This window comes from Gopherus flavomarginatus, chromosome 2 (assembly GCF_025201925.1).
Source record: "Gopherus flavomarginatus isolate rGopFla2 chromosome 2, rGopFla2.mat.asm, whole genome shotgun sequence".
Lineage (NCBI taxonomy): Eukaryota > Metazoa > Chordata > Testudines > Testudinidae > Gopherus > Gopherus flavomarginatus.
Window position 1 is genome coordinate 118594042 of NC_066618.1, and position 22030 is coordinate 118616071.

The window sequence follows — 22030 nt, forward strand, 5'->3', positions numbered from 1 at the left end:
CGGAATCCATGGCCAGGGATGGGGTAGTGGTGGTGGATCCCCCTAGAATCGCATGTAGCTCAGCGTAGAAGCGGCATATTTGTAGCCCTGGCCCAGACCTTCTGTTTGCTTCTTTGGTTTTCTGGTAAGCTTGTCTGAGCTCCTTAACTTTCACACAGCACTGTACTGAGTCCCTGCTGTGGCCTCTCTCCATCATGGCCTTGGAAATTTTTTCAAATGTTTTTTCATTTCATCTTTTGGAACGGAGTTCTGTTAGCACAGAATCCTCTCCCCATATAGCAATCAGATCCAGTACCTCCCGTGCGGCCCATGCTGGAGCTCTTTTTCGATTCTCGGACTGCATAGTTACCTGTGCTGATGAGCTCTGCGTGGTCACCTGTGCTGATCAGCTCTCCACGCTGGGAAAACAGGAAATGAAATTCAAAAGTTCGCGGAGCTTTTCCTGTCTACCTGGCCAGTGCATCCAACTCCAGATTGCTGTCCAGAGCGGTCACAATGGTGCACTGTGGGATAGCTTCCAGAGGCCAATACCATCGAATTGCGGCCACACTAACCCTATTCCAAAATGGCAATACCGATTTGAGAGCTACTCCCCTCGTCGGGGACGAGTACAAATATCGATATTAAGAGCCCTTTATATTGATATAAAGGGCTTCGTTGTGTGGACGGGTGCAGGGTTAATTTGGTTTAACGCTGCTAAATTCGGTATAAACCCGTAGTGCAGACCTGTCCTAGGAGAAACAGTAGAGAACAGAAGACAGCATAGTGGGGAGCAAAAGGATATGATGGGTGGAGAATGCATAAAAAGCTACATGATCAGTAATAGGAAATAAAAAGCAGAGTGAAACAATACAACAAAGATCAGGAGACAGAAATATACTTGTAAAAAGTTAAATAGAAAGTTGATTGACAATGCTACAGTTACGAAGACTCCACAACTGTTTTGTTCCTTTAAATTGCAGGGATGTGGGACTTCAGGGTGTCAGTGACAGATGTTTTCAAACAGGCTAGTAGATGTCAAGGAAATATTTCAATTCCTGGATGAGAACACTTTGTTAAACTACTTCAATTCCAACAGCTTCCTGAGCTGAATTGGGACAGGACCTCCTTCCCTTCTAGATGCTATAGGCCTTCCCACCTAAAGGTAAGTGTCCTTGGTCCGTGGTCAGTGCTCCATCCCTGCTGTAGTCATATAATGATTGAAAGCTCAGCACAGACCATTACTGATTTTATAAGTATGCCATAGACTAGGTCTGCTAAGTCAAGTTTCACATTAGTCCTTAAGGATGTGAAAAGCATCACACAGACTGGGTTAGCATGGAGAGAATAGAGACCAAGGGCCATTCCTGTTTGAGAAGTGGCAGCAGAGAACAAGGGGATAATGGACACTGTTCAGAAAGAGAAAGTGTTGAGGTCCTATGACAGGAATCACTGTACCTACAAAGCTTTTCCTGATTAAACCAATGGGAATGAGAAGTTATACCTGCTCAAACCCACTGACAAATGTAGTGTTCATATAATGCTTTTTACATGAAAAGGCACACAGAACTTTTAGATGTAGGCTTTGACAACAAAAATGTTCTGAACTGACATGGATTGTTTTCTCTCCTCCTTTTGGCTTTCATACTAAAAATACTAGCTGTGAAAATTTCCTTTTGCTTGAAAACTGACACCCTATGTCAGTATTTCTAATTCCTCAAATATTTATTTTTAGGAAATAAAAAGACAAGAAAATATTTTTGAAAAATTCGGAAGTTTCTAATAAGTTATTTAAAATCTTTTGAGCTAGAAAAGTGTAAACTGAATTTCCTTCAAAATTTCAGGAAAAAGCCCTTTCCCTCCCAAGAGTTCATCTTAAAATTTTGAAAACATAAGGTTGATTTTTTTAAAAGTACAAAGGGGCTTTGTAATTACATTCTTGTTACATTAACTGTTCCCTGGTGCCTTTGCAATTGTCATAGAAAGACAGTAACAGTCTATACGCAATGCAACACATCATCCGAGCATCACTGCAACGGTCAGTGAAAATCCGATGCAACATCGTACCACGGCTGGTGCAAAGTCCAGCAAACAATTTCAACTAAGTATATATACACACCACTGACAAGTTTGCATGATTTGTATTAGTGAGTTCAATAAAATGCTAATCATTTTAAAGTTGAAGCTGCCATCTATTAATGCTATCTAGTAGATATTGGTGTACTTAACCTCAATGTTATTTATTGTCAAGGACCTGTAAGATTCATTAAACCTAAATTATGCAGCAGGGATTTGGATTTGTGCGGAAATAGGCACCAACCATCCCAAACTCTCTCCTCCTCTTCAGCTCTCTCATCATCAGTATCAACTGTCTCCTGACAGTCTCAGTTCATTGGAAAAGATGCCTGCTTAGCAGAGCATTAGAGACCAGCTTCCCCTTCTTCCTCTTACAAGTCCTTTTCACTTGTTCACTGTTACTTTAAAGCAGTGTTTCCCAAACTTGGGATACCGCTTGTGTAGGGAAAGCCTCTGGCAGGCCAGGCTGGTTTACCTACCGCGTCCATAGGTCCAGCCGCGGTTTGCTGCTCCAGACGTGGCAGGTAAAAAAATTGGCCCAGCCCACCAGGGGCTTTCCTACACAAGCGGCATCCCAAGTTTGGGAAACACTGCTTTAAAGGGATGAATTTTTCCCTTCTGAAAACTTTACATGTTTAAACTTTGTCAGCTTAAAAAGACAGTGAATGGAAAAGAGATGAAGAAGGCAGGCTGAGGCTTAAAGGACAGCAGACTACTGGCAGCATGGTGGGGGCTTACTGAAACTTCACATATCAGTGGCAGAGTTGGAAATAGAATCCAAGTTGTCTGACTCCCATTCCAGTGCCCTAGCTACTGCAGCATGCAGCCTCCAGTGCATTTTATTTAGTTAAAAAGTGAGGAAGGGTAAAAGAAAATGCGTTACAGTAGGATCTAGGCTGCAGTCTTAACAATGGAAAGATTAAAACCTCTGCATAATTCAAACAGCAATTCAATTCTAAAATTCTGAATACTTATAGAGGCACCTTGGAATAAAGGTTAATTATCCCAAAGAGTACACACACTATGGTACACAGAAAGCCCACACAGCGTAAGTACAGAACCTAAACCTAAGAGAATGAGCGAACTATGCAAGTTACATATCCATTTACAAAATTAAATTCAATTTTATTCCATCACATACAAATGGTATATTGTAGATGAAAAACCATATAGGACAAAGTTCAATAAAGTGAATTGCGCCGGCAAAGATCAGTAAAATGATTTGAGGTATTTATAAAATCTGATATTCCTTGTCCTCAGATTATTGAGTTAATATTCACCCCCCTTAATAGGATTTCAGACCACAATACAACTTTAACTTGTATACATTGCATACAATATAAACTAAGAAGCAAATTTCTAGCAAGCCACTATAACACTAACAAAATACAGTCCCTTAGAATCTTTCTGATACATTGTACTCTATGAGAACCACTATATATCAAACATATCAAAGGCCTGCTCCACACTGAAGTCTCCCTGCACAGAGAAGCTTGCAGAATCTGTATCTAAGGCTGTTCTTTAACTTCATGCATTAATTTGTTCTTTGTGTGATTTTCTAAGAACCAAAACAGAGAACTGTCTACTTTTCTCACTATGACTTCATCCACCATCTTAGTTTTAAAAGGCATAACTGAACTTTTATACAGTGATGGACTATACAAACATACTACCTTCTCTTTTAAAAACTCAATTTTTGACATTTTGATTGTGGGAAATATTCACATTACCATTTTTGCACAACCCAAGACTATGAAATACAACTTTAAAGGAAATGGAAGAAAAATGTCAAGATTTTTTCCACATATCTACCTGGTTATGTGGGGATCAGCAAATCCGCAAAGGAAAGCTGTATAAAGAAATGCTTCTAATAGACAAAATGAAATGTAGCACTTTAATTCAGTAGATGTAGACATTTAGTACAACAGCTGATATTCAAGAAGATTTCAGGGACTTTTGAGGGGGAAATGGGGTTAAATGTTGGCCCCATTTTTTGTCTGAGGGATTTTGACATCCTTGGTTTCCTCCTTCTCTCTCTTCCCTCTGCTACTGCTCCAAGAACAGCAGCTAATTATTTGGATTATGACATCAGAGATGATCAGATGATACAATTTAAGGACAGAACTTCACAGATAAATAGACAGCTTAAGACTGTTCAAGATCAGCCGACCACTAGTTGGCATTTAAAAACCAAAAAAACCTTGGGACTTTATTGCATATGTATAGCTTATTGTATTTTCAATGACCCCGTCCACATCAGAATTGGTGGCAGAGCCTTTCAGTAGAAATTCATTCAAATGGAAAATTACGGTGCAGAGTATTACAACAAAAGACTTGCACTGTAAAGTTAATTCATAGCAAGTGTAGAGAAGAAATGTTAAATAAGAAAGTTAATCATTTTATACAACCTGAAGTCAGACTTGGCATAATTTTAACTTTCCCCAGTTTAAACTAGGAAGTCTAATAAATTTATTAAAATATTTTCGAGTACATGATAAACAGCAAAAATTCAATGTAGTTAGTGGTAAACAAATCTAACCTCAACTAAAATCTTGTTATTTTGTGGCAACTGGCATGAAACATACTATCAAAAATATAGTTTAAAGATTAAAATTTTCTGAACATTTCAGCATCCTTGCACTAGCCTAGATGTTAGTTTAACTAACTGTCTCCTGTACAAATCAGAAACATGACAAAGCAGTAAATTACACTATGGAGTGTGTTATGTTGTAAATCTACATATGTATTGGTACAGCTGTTCTGTAAATGCTTCTGATGAAAACTTTTCTGTAACTCTTGCTCTTCCAGCTGCTCCCATTGTATTCTTTAAGGCAGGGTCTCTCACCAATTTTTCCATGGCCTCAGAAAATTGTGTTGGAAGAGGGTCACACAAAAATCCTGTAACATTATTTATAACAGATTCCAAAGGACCACCTGAATTAACTGCTATAACTGGGCATCTCATATACATAGCCTCCAAAGGAACTATGCCAAAGTGTTCGTTGCTTGGCGTATAAAGCACACACAGGGCGTTATTGAAAAGAGAGATTTTTTGTTCATCTGAAAAAGACCTCACGAAAGTGACTTGCTTGCTAATATTAAGCTTGGTCGCAACAGTCTTCAGCTCTTCATAATGTTCCACATTTTCCAAAACTCTTTCATCATAACCACCAGCTAACACTAGATGAACTTCACTCCACTCTTGAGCATCGAGCCTTCCACGAAGATCATGTAATGCTTCCAGAGCTAATGCTAGGTTTTTTTTCCTTTCAAATCTATTGATTGAAAGAAACAAATATTTTTTTTCTTGGGGAATTACACTAGCTATATCTACAGGAACAATTGTTTCAAAGGTACTGACATTCAACGAAGGGTATAGAACGTCTGGTTTAATGTGATTTAAGGATTTAAATGTATTCTTGAAGACATTTGCTGTAAAATTGCTGTTGACAACAATACAATCTGCCATGCCAGTAGTATACTCTTCCAACCAGTCAAGTGGAGCTCTGTAGATGCGTTTAAGAAAAGATTCTCTCTTGGTCAGAAGCTGATCAGGAAAGTGACAGTAAAACAAAACCTTCTTAGGAGTTCTGGCCAGCCTGAGAATTGGGATACAAGCAGACACCTAGATAAACCAAGAGGTGGGGGGTAAGAATAAGAGAAAGTATTGTTCATTTAATCCCAGTTTCTACAATAAGCTACATCTATGGATTCAAAACCAAAATTTTAAGTGTGAGAAAAATGTGGTTGTCTGGTCAATTTTAATGAATCTGTGCTTACTATCACTTATGGGCTTCTGCAAGGGGGACGTCAGATGATGGTGACAAACAGTCACTCATGCTTCCCTTGCTCTAGGGAGAGGTGACCCAAAGGGTGGGCTCCTTGCAATCTCTCCTTTGCGTGCTGACCAGCAAAATACTTGGTTGTGCGACTTTCAGCCTCACCTATGCTACCACTAGGCAGAGGCCAAGGCACCGTGTCAGGGCACGGTGCCGACACACTCCGCACGTGGGTGCGAACCTGTGCGCCATACCTGGGCTGAGGCCCATTCCCAGCCACGGGAGCCATATCAGCAGGGCCCTCCTAGCTCAGGGTCCACGTTAACCCCTTCCCCTGATGCCCATATCGCAGGCGGGTGTGTGAAGGGCCGGTTCGGGCCAGGGCCTGCATCAATCTGCTCCTTCCCGCCATGCCGGACCTGCAGCAGGGCCTCCCCGCGGAGCGCGGCCCCAGGCTCGCAGTAGCAAGGAGGGGCCCTGGCAGACCCTGAGGCGCAGAGGCCACTGTGACCGCTGGGCGGGCTCGTGAGGACCCCGGATAACGGGTGCTGTCGCGCGGCACCACCAGCTCCTCGCGCCTGGCCTCGCACGTGCTGCTGGCCCCGCCCCCGCACCTGGTCGCACACGAACACGTCCATCTCCTCCCCGCTCAGCAGCAGCACGTAGAGCGCCACGTAGGCCATGCGCAGCGCGGCGCAGAGCGCGTGGCCCCGCCCGAGGAGGCTGCGGGGCAGCCAATCCCCCACGCTCCGCACCACCAGGCCGCGCGTCTCCGAGAAGCAGCGCGCGGGGTCGTAGTGCGCGGTCCAGATCTGCACACGGCAGCCGCGCGCCCGCAGCGCCAGCGCTGCATCCACCACCAGCCGCTCGGCGCCGCCCAGGCCCAGGTCCGGGTGCAGGAACAGCACGGAGGGGCCCGAGCCCGGCCCTCCGGCCATGCTGGCGCCTGCACCCTCCGGAGAGGGGTGGAGCCCGCTTCTTCCGGGATCTGCGCTTGTCCACGTGTCAGTGCGGAGAGCGCATGCGCAGCTCCGCCCTCTCGCGTTGCTACCGGCTAGGGACACATCAGCTTAATCTCCCATAGGTGTCCTTGCGCTGCCTGGTGTTTCAGCCCGCTCGTCCCGTGGTGTCTCAGTTTCAGCCGGGGTTCAGGCACAGGAAGGGGTCAGGACTCTGGCGGCTGGAGCCCTGAGCTCGGTTAGCTGCTCCGGAAACTGTCTTCTGAGAGGGGGTTGGAGTCAGGCAGTGTCCTAGGCAACCGCGGGGCCTTGGCAGGCCCAGAGGCGAGCAGTGCTAGGGGCGGGTCAGCTGAGCCTGGGATAGTTACGCGGCAGCCGCACCGAATTTTGGAGACGGCAGAGTTCTGACACCCGCGCGCGCGTTTCCTTGAACCCAGAGTCGTTACCATGGTGAGAGCGCGAGACCCCGGTCCCCCCTACGCGCCGTGGCTCGCGCTGGTCCCGTCTCACGCGCTGTCTGTTTCTCTCCGCAGCCCGGCCCGAACCCCAGCGGCACCAGTGTCGGCGCTTCCGGCCGCTCCCCCAGCAAAGCGGTGGCGCCTCGAGCTGCGGGATCCACCGTCCGGCAAAGGTACCTGCCGCCCCCTCCCCCTTCGGGAGCCGGGCGGGGACGGACACCGCGCTCGGGGCTCGGGGAAGCCTGGCTCCGCCCTCGGCCCGACGGAGACACCGCCCGCCGGTCGCGACAGCGCGTGATAGCGCCGCCTCTTGCCCCCCCGCCCGCCTCGGGGCTGACACTTGAGCTGGGGGAACCTCGATGGGCATCGCTGCCCCCGGAGCCAGGCTGAGAGCGGGGGGCTGGGAGGGGGTGTCAGCCAACTTCTCACCATGCACTGAATCGAGCCTGGCATCGCCCTATAGCCCCCACCCCAGCGCTGAGCACGGTCACTTCGGGCCAAAGTCTGAGACCAGCACCAGAAACAGGTCGTGTGGGGGGTGGGGGGTTTCTTACTGAGTTCTTGGAAAGGTTGGTGATTGGCGTGTACAACTGATCGCTAATGCAAGTCAGGTTCTGATTCCCGTGTCTTTCCCTCGAAGGAAAAATGCCAGCTGTGGGACTAGGAGCGCAGGCCGCACTACATCAGCAGGCACTGGTGGCATGTGGAGATTCTACACAGAAGACTCCCCTGGACTCAAAGTGTAAGTCCAAAAAGCAGCAAGATGGTGACAATGTTATTTTAAGTCTGTTTACAGTAATCCAGGTTCCATGAGTCATTTGTTCTGGTCTGCACATTCTGCATGAAAATGGAAAAACTACAATTGCTTAGATAAATCAGAAAGAATGCCTTGAGGAGACTGGGTTACAAAAATATCAGAGATCAATCTTGTAGGTAGATGTTTAAGTTTAACACAGTACAGTCCAGATGCCTATTTGAATTGTTTTTCTTGTGTACCATGAACAATCCCACAGAAATCAAGAGGGGTTACTCACAGTAGTAAAGCACATTCATAAGTAGTTGCAGGCTTGGGACCTAATACTTTTATTATCTACAGTTTTTCTGTTTTTTTATTCCAATAAAAACATTGCAGAAATACAAAAAAAACAATTACGTATCAATACGTACCATTTGCAGTTATACACAAAGTCAGAAGCAACTCACTGCTCATGAGGTCCATTGGACATGGTAACTTCATTAACCACAGGTCATGAGCTAAACATAGTGAATTGAAGAACATTTTAAGACACACACTGGTGTTACAAGGCTAACCTTTTCAGCCTTGGCTCATGCCTATGTCAGAGGTTTGTTTTAGTGCTTCAACCCTGTCTTTCCTTGGTTTTCTGTTGTAGGGATAAAGAAACCCAGGTGCTCTCAACCAGTCCCTTTGCCCATTACGCCATCTCTTCAGCACGGACCTTCTTAGCTACCTTAAGTTGGTAATCAGAGAGGCAGGTGCTGCAACTGGCTGTAAAAGAGAGCTTCCTGAGCAAGCAGCAAAAGCGATCTAAAAAAGGCCATTTTGTTAGAGCTATTAAAATACCATCCCATTCACAAACCATCTTCTCCTATACACTTAGTCCTATAAATTTCTCACTTCTGCAGGCACTCATGACACTCTTCAAGATATCCTCCTCCCTTCCAAAAAAATGATAGCTCCCACTACCAAGGGGCTGTTTCGTTCCACCCTCATCCAGGCTTGGGTGATGGGCAAATACAGTCCAGAAATAGAGAGGAACAGCCTGTTTCCTTGTCACATGGAAACAGAAGGCAGGGATGGCATGTTATTTACAAGAGCTGGTTTTTACCAGGTAAAGTCATGGTTTTTGATACCCAGGGAGAAACTAGTTAGTCCCAGTTTAAGGCATTTTAAAAACTGTTTCATTAATGCATGCCACAGTATACTTTGTTTTAGTTACATATTCATATTGTGGTTACATGAAGCAATAGATTCAGAGATTAATTTAGAATTGTTCAAATAAAAAGTAAAACTGCAGAGGGCGTAATAATATATAATTATAATACTGAACATTGGAATATTGTAAGCTGTGTTCAGTATTTTCTCAAGGAAGTTACACATCAGCTCATTTCAATTTTCATTATGTAACCAAAAGTCAAAAACATTGGTTTAGATGAAAATGACGACAATGCAGAGCTTCAGGTTTGAAGCATTAAGCAATCAGAAGCATGCATAGTTGCAGACAACTGGTTGAAGTTCACTTGAGCATACTGCATCCTGTAGCAGGAGATCAATTTTAGTTGTGGCTAGACCAAGCCTATTCTCCAGATTTGAATAGATGTATTCAGTGTTTGAAAAGATTCGTTCTTGTGCTTGCTTGATGTTGAAATTGCACCACCAATTCTATTAAGTCAGATGAAATATTGGCATTCTTCAAATTTTTCCCACCAAATTACAGGGGAAACTTTTTTTTCTTGATAGCAGATGAAAATATTGATTTTTAATACAGAGCTGCTTCTACTTTAAATGCAAGTATATATGGAGAGTTTTTGCTGAGTAATCGCTGCTTTGCAATTTCTTTTTATGCTGACAATTCCTTTCATGCAGATTTTGGATGAAGGAGTTTGGCCAATGTGTACATGAATACATGCCTCATGAAATCTTTGTGTACTTTTGCTTTATATGGTGCAAGATCTTCATTTATCATTAGGTTCAACCATACTTAGCATGCAAAAGCAATTGTTGATGTGTCCCTTTGAAGTGTCAGGTGCCACAACAGTTGGTTTCAATTGACCAAGTTCTTTGCTTTTCAGAAAACTTTGATTATCAATTATACTGACCACTATCTTCAAGTTCTTGCAATCCTGAGATAATATGGCCTATTTTTAATATAGGTTTCCATGCATGTTATTTGACTGTTCTAGCATATGTCACCACGGATTTGGGGTTTTACAGATCCTTGGTATTCTTTTAACCAGGCTCCAGGCTGATGGTGATTATGAAAATACTTTTGTAAATCTACAACATTTCGTCAAAGACTTGGTGTAAGGTCTTGTCCAAGTAGATTAGCCAATGTGATGCACATTAATATGTAAACAGATATTAGAGGGCTTATTCCTTCACCCGGTTACTTCCCTGGTCCTTTTTGCATGAACAGAGAGCAACAATACCCGAAGTCCGAAGGTGCAAACAATTTATTTGTTGAGGTGAACTTCCAACAAGCATGTTTCTGGTTTCCTTCCTCAGTATCCCCCTTCCCAGCTCTGACATCAGAGTCTTGCCTGTGTCCCTGTTCCCATTCTCCCCATTAGCAAAACATGATTCCAATTCCCCGCCCCCATTCCCTGTTCCCATTCCTCCCCTTTACTTCCTGATTGACTGCAGATTATATAGTAAAACTTGAGTTCTGCTTAGCTATACCTTAACCAATCATTCTACTGAAATGTAACTAACCAATCCTAACATGTTGCAACATGATTATTTAACCAATTATATTCCACCACCTTAATTGGTTTACACCCAACAAATTAATTATACAGCAAACAGAAACAATCACTGAACCAGACAGAGATTATACAGACAAACAATAGGGAAGTGGAGACTACAGTGATGGAACAATACAGAAATGAGGATTTTACACCCCAGCTATTGATAAGTGAGTTCTTGCCAGGGAAGTGGAGACTACAGTGATGGAACAATACAGAAATGAGGATTTTACACCCCAGCTATTGATAAGTGAGTTCTTGCCAGACAAGATGCTATCAAACTAAGTTTTCTTTAAATCTTTTAAGCTCTTCCCTTTCTCTGGAGGTGATAGATTGGCTCACCTTTCTAACACCCCTAGATTGCCTTATTTCAATGTGACTAGTTTGGAATGTGAGGAAGTGAAGTGACCGTTCACTTCCCAGCTTATGGCTGCCTCTGCTGCTTAGCCAAAGGCCTTACTTAGCCTAAGAACAGGGCCTCAGACTGTCACCTTAAGAGAAGGCCCTTATGCCATCAGGCAGTGATTTTGATTCTTTCTTTTATACCTCGATAACTAGCTAAATGATAATACACCTACATTCATAAAGTGTAGGCCTTTGCAGACAGGCCTGAATGTCTATATTCTAACACCAAACTGTGATCATCTTGTTCCATATCACTTCTTATACTTGGCATCTTTTTCTCATCTTGCATTAGTGTAACTGTTTTTTCATGTAATTTGTTACTTACTTCCACCCTCATGTCTAACAGTTAGTTCACCTGCTACCTGCTTTTTTGATTGGGTGCTTTGTAGCCTGACTCATAGGCAGCTGATCATTTTTTGAAAAGTTTGGTGGTCAATAACTAGGGCCCTACCAAATTCATGGCCCAGTTTGTTCAATTTCATGGTGATTAGATTTTTAAAATTGTGAAATTTCAAATTTAAATAGCTGAAATCATGAAATTCATGGTGGTGTAATTGGAAAAAGTTGTGGGAGGGTCACAAGATTATTGTAGGGGGGGCTGCAGTTCTGCTATCCTTACATCTGTGCTCCTGCTGGCGGCCGCTTCAGCGCTGGGCAGTTGGAGAACAGCAGTGGCTGGCTGGGAGCCCAGCTCTGAAGACGGAGCTGCCAGCAGCAGCAGCAGCAGCACAGAAGTAAGGATGGCATGGTATGGTATTGCCATCCTTATGGCTGTGCTGTACCTGGCGGCGGCTCTGCTTTCAAACCTGGGCTCCTGGCCAACAGCCGCCAGTCTCCAGCTGTCCAGCTCTGAAGGCAGCATAGAAGTAAGGGTGGCAATACTGCAACCCCCCCCCCCCCAAAAAAAAAAAAAAAAAAAAAAAAACCTTGTAAACTCTACAACCGCAACTCCCTTTTGGGTCACGACCCCTGATTTGAGAAATGCTGTTCTCCTCCTGTGAAATCTGTACAGTATAGGGTAAAAGCACACAAAAGACTAGATTTCATGGGAGGAGACCAGATTTCAGGTTCGTGATGCGTTTTTCTTGGCTGTGATTTTGGTAAGACCCTATCAATAACAGAAAAGGGACTATTACAGCCATGAAAAAATTCTGTAATTTAAGTTTATATTATGTTTCAGTTCTGGAAACACATGGATTTGTGGCTGAAAAACAGTGATCATTCCTCCTTGTAGTCTTTGGCTGACTTGGATCTGGCTTTCTTGTGATGAATTTGGCAGTGCAGTTTTAACAGGACCTTTATACTGAGGCCTGGTCTACACTATGCGTTTAAACCGACTTTAGCAGTGTTAAACCGATTTAACGCTGTACCCGTCCACACTACGAGGCCCTTTATATCGATATAAAGGGCTCTTTAAATCGGTTTCTGTACTCCTCCCCAACAAGAGGAGTAGCGCTAAAATCAGTATTACCATATTGGATTAGGATTAGTGTGGCCGCAAATCGATGGTATTGGCCTCCGGGTGGTATCCCACAGTGCATCACTGTGACCGCTCTGGACAGCAATCTGAACTCGGATGCAGTGGCCAGGTAAACAGGAAAAGCCCGGCGAACTTTTGAATTTCATTTTCTGTTTGCCCAGCGTGGAGCTCTGATCAGCACGAGTGGCGATGCAGTCCCAAATCCAAAAAGAGCTCCAGCATGGACCGTACGGGAGATACTGGATCTGATCGCTGTATGGGGAGACAAATCTGTTCTATCAGAGCTCCGTTACAGAAGACGAAATGCCAAAGCATTCGAAAAAAATCTCCAGGCTACACAGTGCTGTGTGACAAGCGTAATGGAAAGCCAAAGAATCAAATGGACGCTCATGGAGGGAGGGAGGGGGTACTGAGAACTCCAGCTGTCCCACAGTCCACAGCAGTCTCCGAAAAATATTTACATTCTTGGCTGACCTCCCAATGCCTGTAGGTTCAAACACACTGTCCGGCGTGGTTCAGGGTATAGCTCGACAATTTACTCCCCCTCCCCCACGTGAAAGAAAAGGGAAAGAAATCGTTTCTTGACTTCTTTCAGTGTCACCTTATGTCTACTGAATGCTGCTGGTAGACGCGATGCTGCGGCAGTGAAGAGCAGTATCCGCTCCTCTCCCCTCCCTGGTGGGAGATGGCGCAGTAGGACTGCTAGCTGTCCTTGTCATCAGCCCATGAGTGCTCCTGGTTGGCCTCAGGTGAGGCTGGCCAGGGTCGCCTGGGTAAAAATAGGAATGATTCCTGGTCATTCGCAGTAGATGGTACAGAACGGCTGGCAACCGTCCTCATCATAGCAACAGGGGGCTGAGCTCCATCAGCCCCCTCCCTTTCCTGTGTAAAGGAAAGATTCTGTCCTGCCTGGACTATCATAGCAGTGGGAGGCTGGGCTCTTCTCCCCTGCATCGCTTAATGTCCTGCCTGGACTGTCATAGCAGTGGGAGGCTGCCTCCCCCTCATTAAGTCACTGTTTCTTATTCCTGCATTCGTTATAACTTCATGACACAAATTGGGGGGACACTGCCACGGTAGCCCAGGAAGGTTGGGGGAGGAGGGAAGAAATGGGTGGAGTTGTTGCAGGGGCACCTCCCGTGAATGGCATGTAGCTCATCATGTCTGCAGGATCTGACACGGAGCAGCTGTGCTTTCTGATACACTGGTTCTCTGGTACACTTGCCCCATATTTTAGGCAGGACTGACTCTATTTTTAGAAACCATAAAAGAGGGATTGACTCGGGGAGTCATTCCCCGTTTTTCCTTTGCTCCCCCGGCCGACCTCAGCCAGGGGCACCCATGATAGCAGCAGACAGTACAGAACGACTGATAACAGTCTCTGCTATCATGCAAAAGCAAACGAATGCTGCTGTGTAGCGCTGGAGTATTGCCTCTGTCCGCGGCATCCAGTACACATACGGTGACTGTAAAAAAAAAAAAAAAAAAGCTTAATGGGCTCCATGGTTGCCATGCTATGGCGTCTGCCAGAGCAATCCAGGGAAAAAGGGCGCGAAATGATTGCCCTTGTTTTCCCGGAGGAAGGAACGACTGACGACATTTACCAGAACCACCCGCGACAATGATTTTTGCCCCATCAGCCAGAATTCCAAAGGGCGGGGGGAGACTGCGGGAACTATGGGATAGCTACAGAATAGCTACCCTCAATGCAACGCTCCGGAAATCGACGCTAGCCTCGGACCATGGACGCACACCACCGAATTAATGTGCTTAGTGTGGCCACGTGCAGTCGACTTTATACAATCTGTTTTACGAAACCGGTTTATGTAAAATCGGAATAATCCCGTAGTGTAGACGTACTCTGAGAGTCTGATTCTAATACTCACATACAGTTAGCCAGAGTCAGTGGTTCTGGTGTTTTTGTTCTTTCCACTGCATGTTGCAAAATGTTTCCTCATATGGTCTGTCTTCCCACTCACTTTTTCCTTCAATTTCTGCATCAAAGACTCTTTGCCATCTTCGTGAACTTTCTCAAAATAACCATGAATTGGGTCAGGTGATCTTCCACCTTTGCTCATGTTGAAATATTTTGACTTGAGTCTCTGTACTCAGAGCTCAGTTACAGCAGTTGCACTTGAGCCAGATAGAGACAGAGTCCTGGCCTGGACAGTTAGTTTGGCAGTTTACCTCAAACAAATTGAAACATCTGAATCTGGGAATTCCCCTTCTTTGCTAAACAAATATCTCATCCTGATTTCTAAACAAGGGGGAAATTCCCAGATTAAGAAGTTTTTGTTTCAAACAAAAGCATACATCTTTTGATTGAGGCTCTTTTTTTGCTTTGTTTTCCTTAATTTTAAATTAAACAGATGACATTGCTGCAAAACTATTATCAAATTGATAAATAAAGTTCAGTAATATTCATTAGTATATTCTAATATTTTTTCCCTTACTTTCCTGGTTTAGGCTGGTATTTACCAGCACTCACTCCTAAACTAGTTTTTCCCCAGGAAATTGCCAACTTTGATAGAAGGGACTGTGTGTTCCAACCTCATCAAAATGACTAAAGCCCTTATCCAGAAGGAAAAATTCTTCTTTTCTCCATGCATGTTTCTGACCTCCACAGACAATGTTAATAAAGATATGAACTCTGATGTCTGAGCAAGGAATTTCTCAGCATGTGGTGGTGACAGTATTTAGATCTAAGGGAGAATGGCCAAAACATCCACTACAAAGAAACTTGCTCATGAACCTTTGATGTCTCACCTTTCCAAGTATTAGTGGTCACTATTCAATAACATAAACCCTTCTCCAGTATGCACAGGTCAGTGTTATCCCCTTCTCTGCCTCTTAGTTATGACCTGCATCATCAGAATTTCATCAGCTCCTGCCCCATGTTCTCTGCTAGTCACTAGTTCAGCAGACAAACTTCAAGGCCCTGTTTCTGAAGGGCTTCTCCCTTTCACTCTGGTTGAAGTACCCTTATTATTTTGGGACTGCACTGGCACCGCAGCACCTAGGTGCAGTTCCTCAGTGACTCAGCAGAGGTTCCTTTTTAAAAAGTGTATTCCCTGGTGTGTGGACCATAGTCCAAGTAAATCCCAAGTTTGAATACAAAATAGCTTCTGAACATCTGAAACACCTTTTCTGTGGGTGGTCTCTAATAAGACCTACTGTTGAGGAACAAACATGAAATATTGAAGCCTTAAACATTTTAGGAAGAGTTATAAATCACTGTAAACAGCTTAAAAGGAAAGTGCTACTTCAGCCATAAATAGCATAATTAGTTTTTCATTATGATAAAAGAATGTCATGCATGTGAAATGACATATTTGCTCTGTTGGTAGTTCTGCTACTGAAATATTGCATTGTTTTATTGTCTACATTTAAATCTGGAATAGTAACAATTTAAAAGATGCATCTGAGGAAGTGGGTATTCACCCACGAAAGCTCATGCTCCAAAACGTCTGTTAGTCTATAAGGTGCCACAGGATTCTTTGCTGCTTTTACAGATCCAGACTAACACGGCTACCCTCTGATAATTTAAAAGATGGACAACCAAAAGTGGATTTTTGTCCTGAGAAAATGATCCTGTTTAATTGGAGAAATAACTAAATACAAACCTTTTAAAGCAACACAAGAAAAGGAGTTGTTGAAATTGGATTGTGAGTGTTACCAAGGAGCAATGGGCTAAAGTTGAAAATGTCGTGGCTATTAAGGGAATAGGGGGAATGTTTTAATTTTTGGGAAGAATAGTCAGAGCAAAATAGTTTGCTTGAGACCTGTTGCCCTCCTTTTGTGGCACTCTGAATCTGGTCACTGTGAGAATGTCAAGACTATGTAATAGAAATCTTGAGCAGAATGGTTTGGTTTTGATAAAACTAAAAACTAAAAATTGATTAGAAAATCAAAGTTGACTTCAAGTGACTGCAAGGAGCTCTAGATATAGAGTCACTGCTGTGGCTATTTGAAATTGTTACTTTTAAGGGAATTCATCGCTTAATGAGGGTGAGAAGAAGCATGTGTGTGTTAGTGGGGATAATGATTGATCTCCTAGGCTCCAGCAAGGACCTTCCATGGATTGGAGGAAGTGCAATGGAAAATGTTATGATTTGTCAGTACTGAGTAGTTTGTTTTGGGGTTTTTATGTAATCAGTTCTGTAAAATCTGTAGACTATAGCAGCAGGCTTTTTGGTCTCTTTGTAGCCAGTAATATTCCTGTGTGTTACCATTGTGGCATAAGGAAGTCTGTAATTTATGTAGCAGATGTTTACTAATTTTTCTGAAGTAGACTTTCTTTACTGAAGTTTAATACTTAACAGTGATGATAATTAGTAAGGTACCAAGCTCTTCCGTGAAGACTAAGGCACTTGAGAGTTGTTGGTTTTGCATATGTTTATGAAAAGACAGAGCTTATATAAGCTCTTTCACATGCAAATTCATAAAGAGGGAACCCATAGCAAAATTGTCTGCTTTAAGGAAGTCCATTTTGCCTGCCACAGTATGCTAATGTACTTGCACCAAAGTAAGATTAAAAAAATAAAATGCCAGTATTAAGAAACCTAAGTCTTCACACCAAGATGTCAATATGGCAAAGTTCTTTCCCACCAGAGGATGTTAATAATTTTAACTCAGATTTATCTGCATGTTTCACATACATGTACACAAAATTCTTTATAAATGACCATGGGTCGGTCTGTTACTCTTTTTGGTTATGGTGTTTGTCATAATTCAGTCTAGTCAGTTGTTGAGAGGTTTGGTTTTTTATGTACACATTTACCCATGGAAACAGCTGGTTTTGATCAGTTTTGTAAATCTTCCTGATTGTGAAATTACATCCAGGCAAAACAAATGGGCTCTTATGAAATACTTGTGGGTTTTTTTTTGTGGTATTGATCCTGAGAATATTAAGAACAAAACTGTTTTGCAATATTTCCCACTGTTTAAAAAACTTGACTAAGCTAGGCTTCTGGACAAGTCTAAAATGAAATAAAAAGTTCTGTTGAGACAAGAGACAATTAGAGATCAGCTTTAGAGAAAATTGGCTCTTCTACATGTATGATGGCAGAGACTATCTGTCCTAACTGAAATATGGTAGATAAATTATAATTGTTCACAGCATAGATAACCTCATGTACCTTTGGAGAGGATGAGAAATAGGAATGGTCTGAAGATTTATATTTTAATAAGGGTGAGAATGATTTATTGATTCAAGTGGCAAGTCAAATATATTCCTCTTAGTTTTTGTTTTGTATGATTGTGGAAGATCCTAGAGCTTCATTCATTTTATGTATTCATAGTTATACTTTCGGGGTCTGGAAGTAGATTGTGAAGATGTGGGGTGGGAGGAAGATGATGGATTAGCTAAGAGTTGCCTATGGAATTGCACTCTAAAATATATTGCATATTTACACTTGGTTTGATTGCTAAATACATCTATGTATCTATATCTTAGAATCATAGACTATCTGGGTTGGAAGGACCTCAGGAGGTCATCTAGTCCAAACCCCTGTTCAAAGTAGGACCAAGTCCCAATTAAATCATCCAACCAATTTTTGCCCCATATCCCTAAATGGCCCCCTCAAGGGTTGAACTCACAACCCTGGGTTTAGCAGGCTAGTTCTCAAACCACTGAGCTATTTTGTTATATAAAATTCAGGATTCTGCACAAAAAGCCAAATTGGGCTATGCATAGTAGATAGCAATTATAATTTAAAACAGTTTGTGAGATGAAGATGTTCAGAAGCCTGTGAATCAGAAGACTGCCTGACTAGTTGAAAAATCTTGAAGATACTAGCGTGAAGGAGATCAGTTGCTTCAGTTTCATTTTTACATTGTGTTCAAGTAAGATCTGCTTGATCATAAAAACTCTATGGCATGAATCATACTTTTGGAATTCTGTCATGATGCTTCCTGTAATAAAGGGAAATCAAGTACAGTGTGTTATGAGTAGGGCTGTTGATTTAATCAGTTAACTCACATGAGTAACTCAAAAAAAATTAACTGATTAAAAAAATGATCACTGTTAAAATAATAGAATACCAATTGAAACGTGTTAAATATTTTTGGATGTTTTCTACATTTTCAAATATTGATTTCTATTACAACACAGAATACAAAGTGTACAGTGCTCACTTTATATTTTTATTACAAATATTTGCACTGTAAAAAGATAGTCTCTTTCAGTTCACCTCATACAAGTATTGTAGTGCAATCTATCGTGAAAGTGTAACTTACAAATGTAGATTTTTTTGTTCCATAACTGCACTCAGAAACAAAAGTATACCTTTAGCGCCTACAAGTCCACTCAGTCCTACTTCTTTTTCAGCCAATCCCTAAGACAAACAAGTTTGTTTATATTTATGGGAGGTACTGCTGACTGCTTCTTATTTACGTCACCTGAAAGTGAGAACGGACGTTTGCATAGCACTTCTGTAGCTAGCATTACAAGGAATTGACATGCCAGATGTGTAAATGTTGTTAAAGCTAATTTTTAAAAAATTATGTAATACATGGTTTGGGAAAAGAGTGTTTGTACATCTGGGTATAGTGCTTAAATTATCCACAAATACAAAGTGTGTTTTTAAAAGTCATATGATACATGGAGTACATAATCTCCAATAACCCAAATTTAGGTGAGTAGATTTAACAATACAGTTTAGATATCAGAATCCGAATACTCGGGTACATCATTCATGAAAAGTTGTACAGAGATTTGGTTGTGGAAAGCAAAACATATCAATGAGTGGAGATTGTCCCTCAGTAGTTGTGAATTAGGTGAATTGAAATATACTATTTTGTTTTTTACAGTGCAAATATTTAATAATAAAGTAAGCACTATACACTTTGTATTGTGTTTGTAATTGAAATCAATATTTGAAAATGTAGAAAACATCCAAAAAATTTAAATAAATGGTATTCTGTTATTTAATAGTGCAATTCATCATGCGATTAAAAAAACGAATCGCTTGACAGCCCTGGTTTTGAGATGCACAGTGAGAAATGGTGTTTTTGTGTAATGGAACACACACTAACCTGCTTTGACTAGTTACTGTATACATCAGCCAGTTTAACACAGTCTAAAATTGAAACTGTGTGAGAAGATTTCCAAAAAAGTACTCTAATTATAATTTCTTAAATAGAATTAGCGAGCATGAAAAATTTCAACACGAACTTCAGATTGGGAGTTTTAGATCAAGATTTTTATAATGGACAGAACTTCACTTGTGATTTTTCAGTATCGCTTGCAGTAAATTTAATCAAATTGAAACTGGTTTAACTATAAAAAGCCTACTTGAAAAATGATTATATCAGTTGCCTTGGTACATTTTAAATCCTGTTCATTTTTTAAAAACTGGAGAGTTGACTGTAAATTACTTCCCAAGCTAAAATATATTCTAATTTTGAACCTAAATTTGACAAGCTGCTAGGGGACTCTATTGTTTCTTATGCTCTGTGTACAAGTATGCTCAGGTCACTAACTCAGTAGCAGACCCACCAGAATGTGAGGCGGAAACCTGAATTGAAAAATGTGGAGATAAAGTTTTCAGTCAGAGTATTAAAGATCCTGTTTTCAACAAGTGATTAGCAGTGAGTGACTAAATACTCCCTGTAACTGTTATAGTACAAGTGGAAGCATCCATATCCTTTCAGCAATTCAGAACTGAGGTACTAAAAATTAAATCTTAGATTTCCAACTTAATGCGGCAGATACCAATTCTGAGAAAATGGTTCTTATTTCTATTAAGCTGAAGGGGTTAATTTGTACTACTAAAAGCTGCATTCCAGTAACATTTGTATAAAACTTTTGCAATAGATGACAAAATAATCCCATTGCTAATTTGGTCGGGTGTGGGGTGGAAGGAGGAAGGACATTTGGTATTAAGTCTGTATTTGAGTAATTTGGCTGGTTCTACCTAACCTTCAGAACATGTCTTTTTATGTATTGCTGAGATTAACTGACTTTTTTTCTTTATTTCTAGTGGTCCTGTTCCAGTTTTGGTTATGAGTCTCCTCTTTATTGCTTCTGTATTTATGTTGCATATCTGGGGCAAGTACACTCGCTCATAGACTCAACTGCATCCATATGTCTGCCAGTTTGAAACATACATCTTGGACCAAAAGTATGGAGGATTTTGTTTGTTCATGGACAGAGAATATTTGGAAAGCTTCCTGTTGGCTATTGAGGAGTCCCTTGTCACTTATTTGGCATTGGTGTTGAATGAACTGTTAAATTTTTCTGTTTGTACTGGTTTTGAAGCATTTCTGTCACAGGTCATTGTGTGTTTGCCTGTAGACTTACAAATTACAGGTCTTGCAATAAAATTTGTATACGTAAATTGAAGCAATGTATGCTCTATTCCTCTCCCCTCTCCACAGCACTGTCATGAAGTATTATAAAGAGCTCTCTGAATGGTTTTGAGTAAACAGTGCTATAATAGTTCAAAATGGAATTTTACATACTGTACAATGCAGATAGAAAATAAAATCTTGCATCAGAGAATTGTTTTGGACAAAATTTGTGAGACATGAAAATATTTGAAATAACGTGAGTGCACTTGGTCATTAAAACATACTGTGGTAAGTGTGCTGGTAGATTGTTCCACCTCTTTGATATGGCATTCCACAGCAAAGATCATGTAATCAGCCAACTTTGGATCACTGAATAGCCTTTTCCCATTCTGTCTCCCCCATCACCTTCCCCACACATCTGTGCTACAATTAGGATTACTCATATTGCATACTGTAAACTCTTGAGTGATGACTGGTTCACTTACCTGTTTCCCTCAATATTGGGTAGAATGATTTTTAGCCCACTTGCTCTTTTTTCACTTCCCTAGCCAGGTGCACTTAAAACTATTGTGCAAGAGAGCCTAAATACATACTTTGTGGCGTCTTGCATATGTAGCCCTGAGTAAAAGTGGTGTCTTTGGGTAGTAGGCTACAGCAGCATAGACTCACAGATTTTAAGGTCAGACGGGACCATAATCATCTAGTCCAGGGGTAGGCAACCTATGGCATGTGTACTGAAGGCGGCACACGAGCTGATTTTCAGTAGCACTCCCACTGCCTGGGTCCTGGCCACTGGTCAGGGGGTGGGGGGAGGGGTGGGGTCTGCATTTTAATTTAATTTTAAATGAAGTTTCTTACACATTTTAAACTTGTTTACTTTACATACAATAGTTAGTTTTTTATATATATAAATAAATAAATTAGACTTTTAGAAAGATCTTTTAAAAATGTATTACTGGCATTCAAAACCTTAGAGTGAATAAATGAAGACTTGGCACACCGCTTCGAAAGGTTGCTGACCTCCTGCACGTTGCAGGCCACAACCTCACCCACCCATCCTTTTTCTCTCTTTGGAAACTCTTGGTATCAAGGCTGGTAACTATTTGAAAGTCATACTAC

At 41.9% G+C, this 22030-nt stretch overlaps 2 protein-coding genes across 2 annotated transcripts; one reads left to right on the plus strand and one right to left on the minus strand.

Moving 5' to 3' along the window:
* Positions 1–3159: 3159 nt before the first annotated feature.
* Positions 3160–6861, minus strand: ALG2 (ALG2 alpha-1,3/1,6-mannosyltransferase). Its single transcript, XM_050938240.1, has 2 exons — positions 6449–6861; positions 3160–5680 (listed from the first exon to the last, which is right to left on the minus strand). The coding sequence occupies exons 1-2, from the start codon at positions 6770–6772 to the stop codon at positions 4778–4780; spliced, it is 1227 nt and encodes a 408-aa protein (XP_050794197.1). The 5' UTR covers positions 6773–6861; the 3' UTR covers positions 3160–4777.
* A 202-nt stretch (positions 6862–7063) lies between these two features.
* On the plus strand, positions 7064–20963 carry SEC61B (SEC61 translocon subunit beta). The gene is made up of 4 exons (XM_050938287.1): positions 7064–7243; positions 7327–7424; positions 7892–7993; positions 20602–20963. The coding sequence occupies exons 1-4, from the start codon at positions 7241–7243 to the stop codon at positions 20687–20689; spliced, it is 291 nt and encodes a 96-aa protein (XP_050794244.1). The 5' UTR covers positions 7064–7240; the 3' UTR covers positions 20690–20963.
* The last annotated feature ends 1067 nt before the right edge of the window (positions 20964–22030 follow it).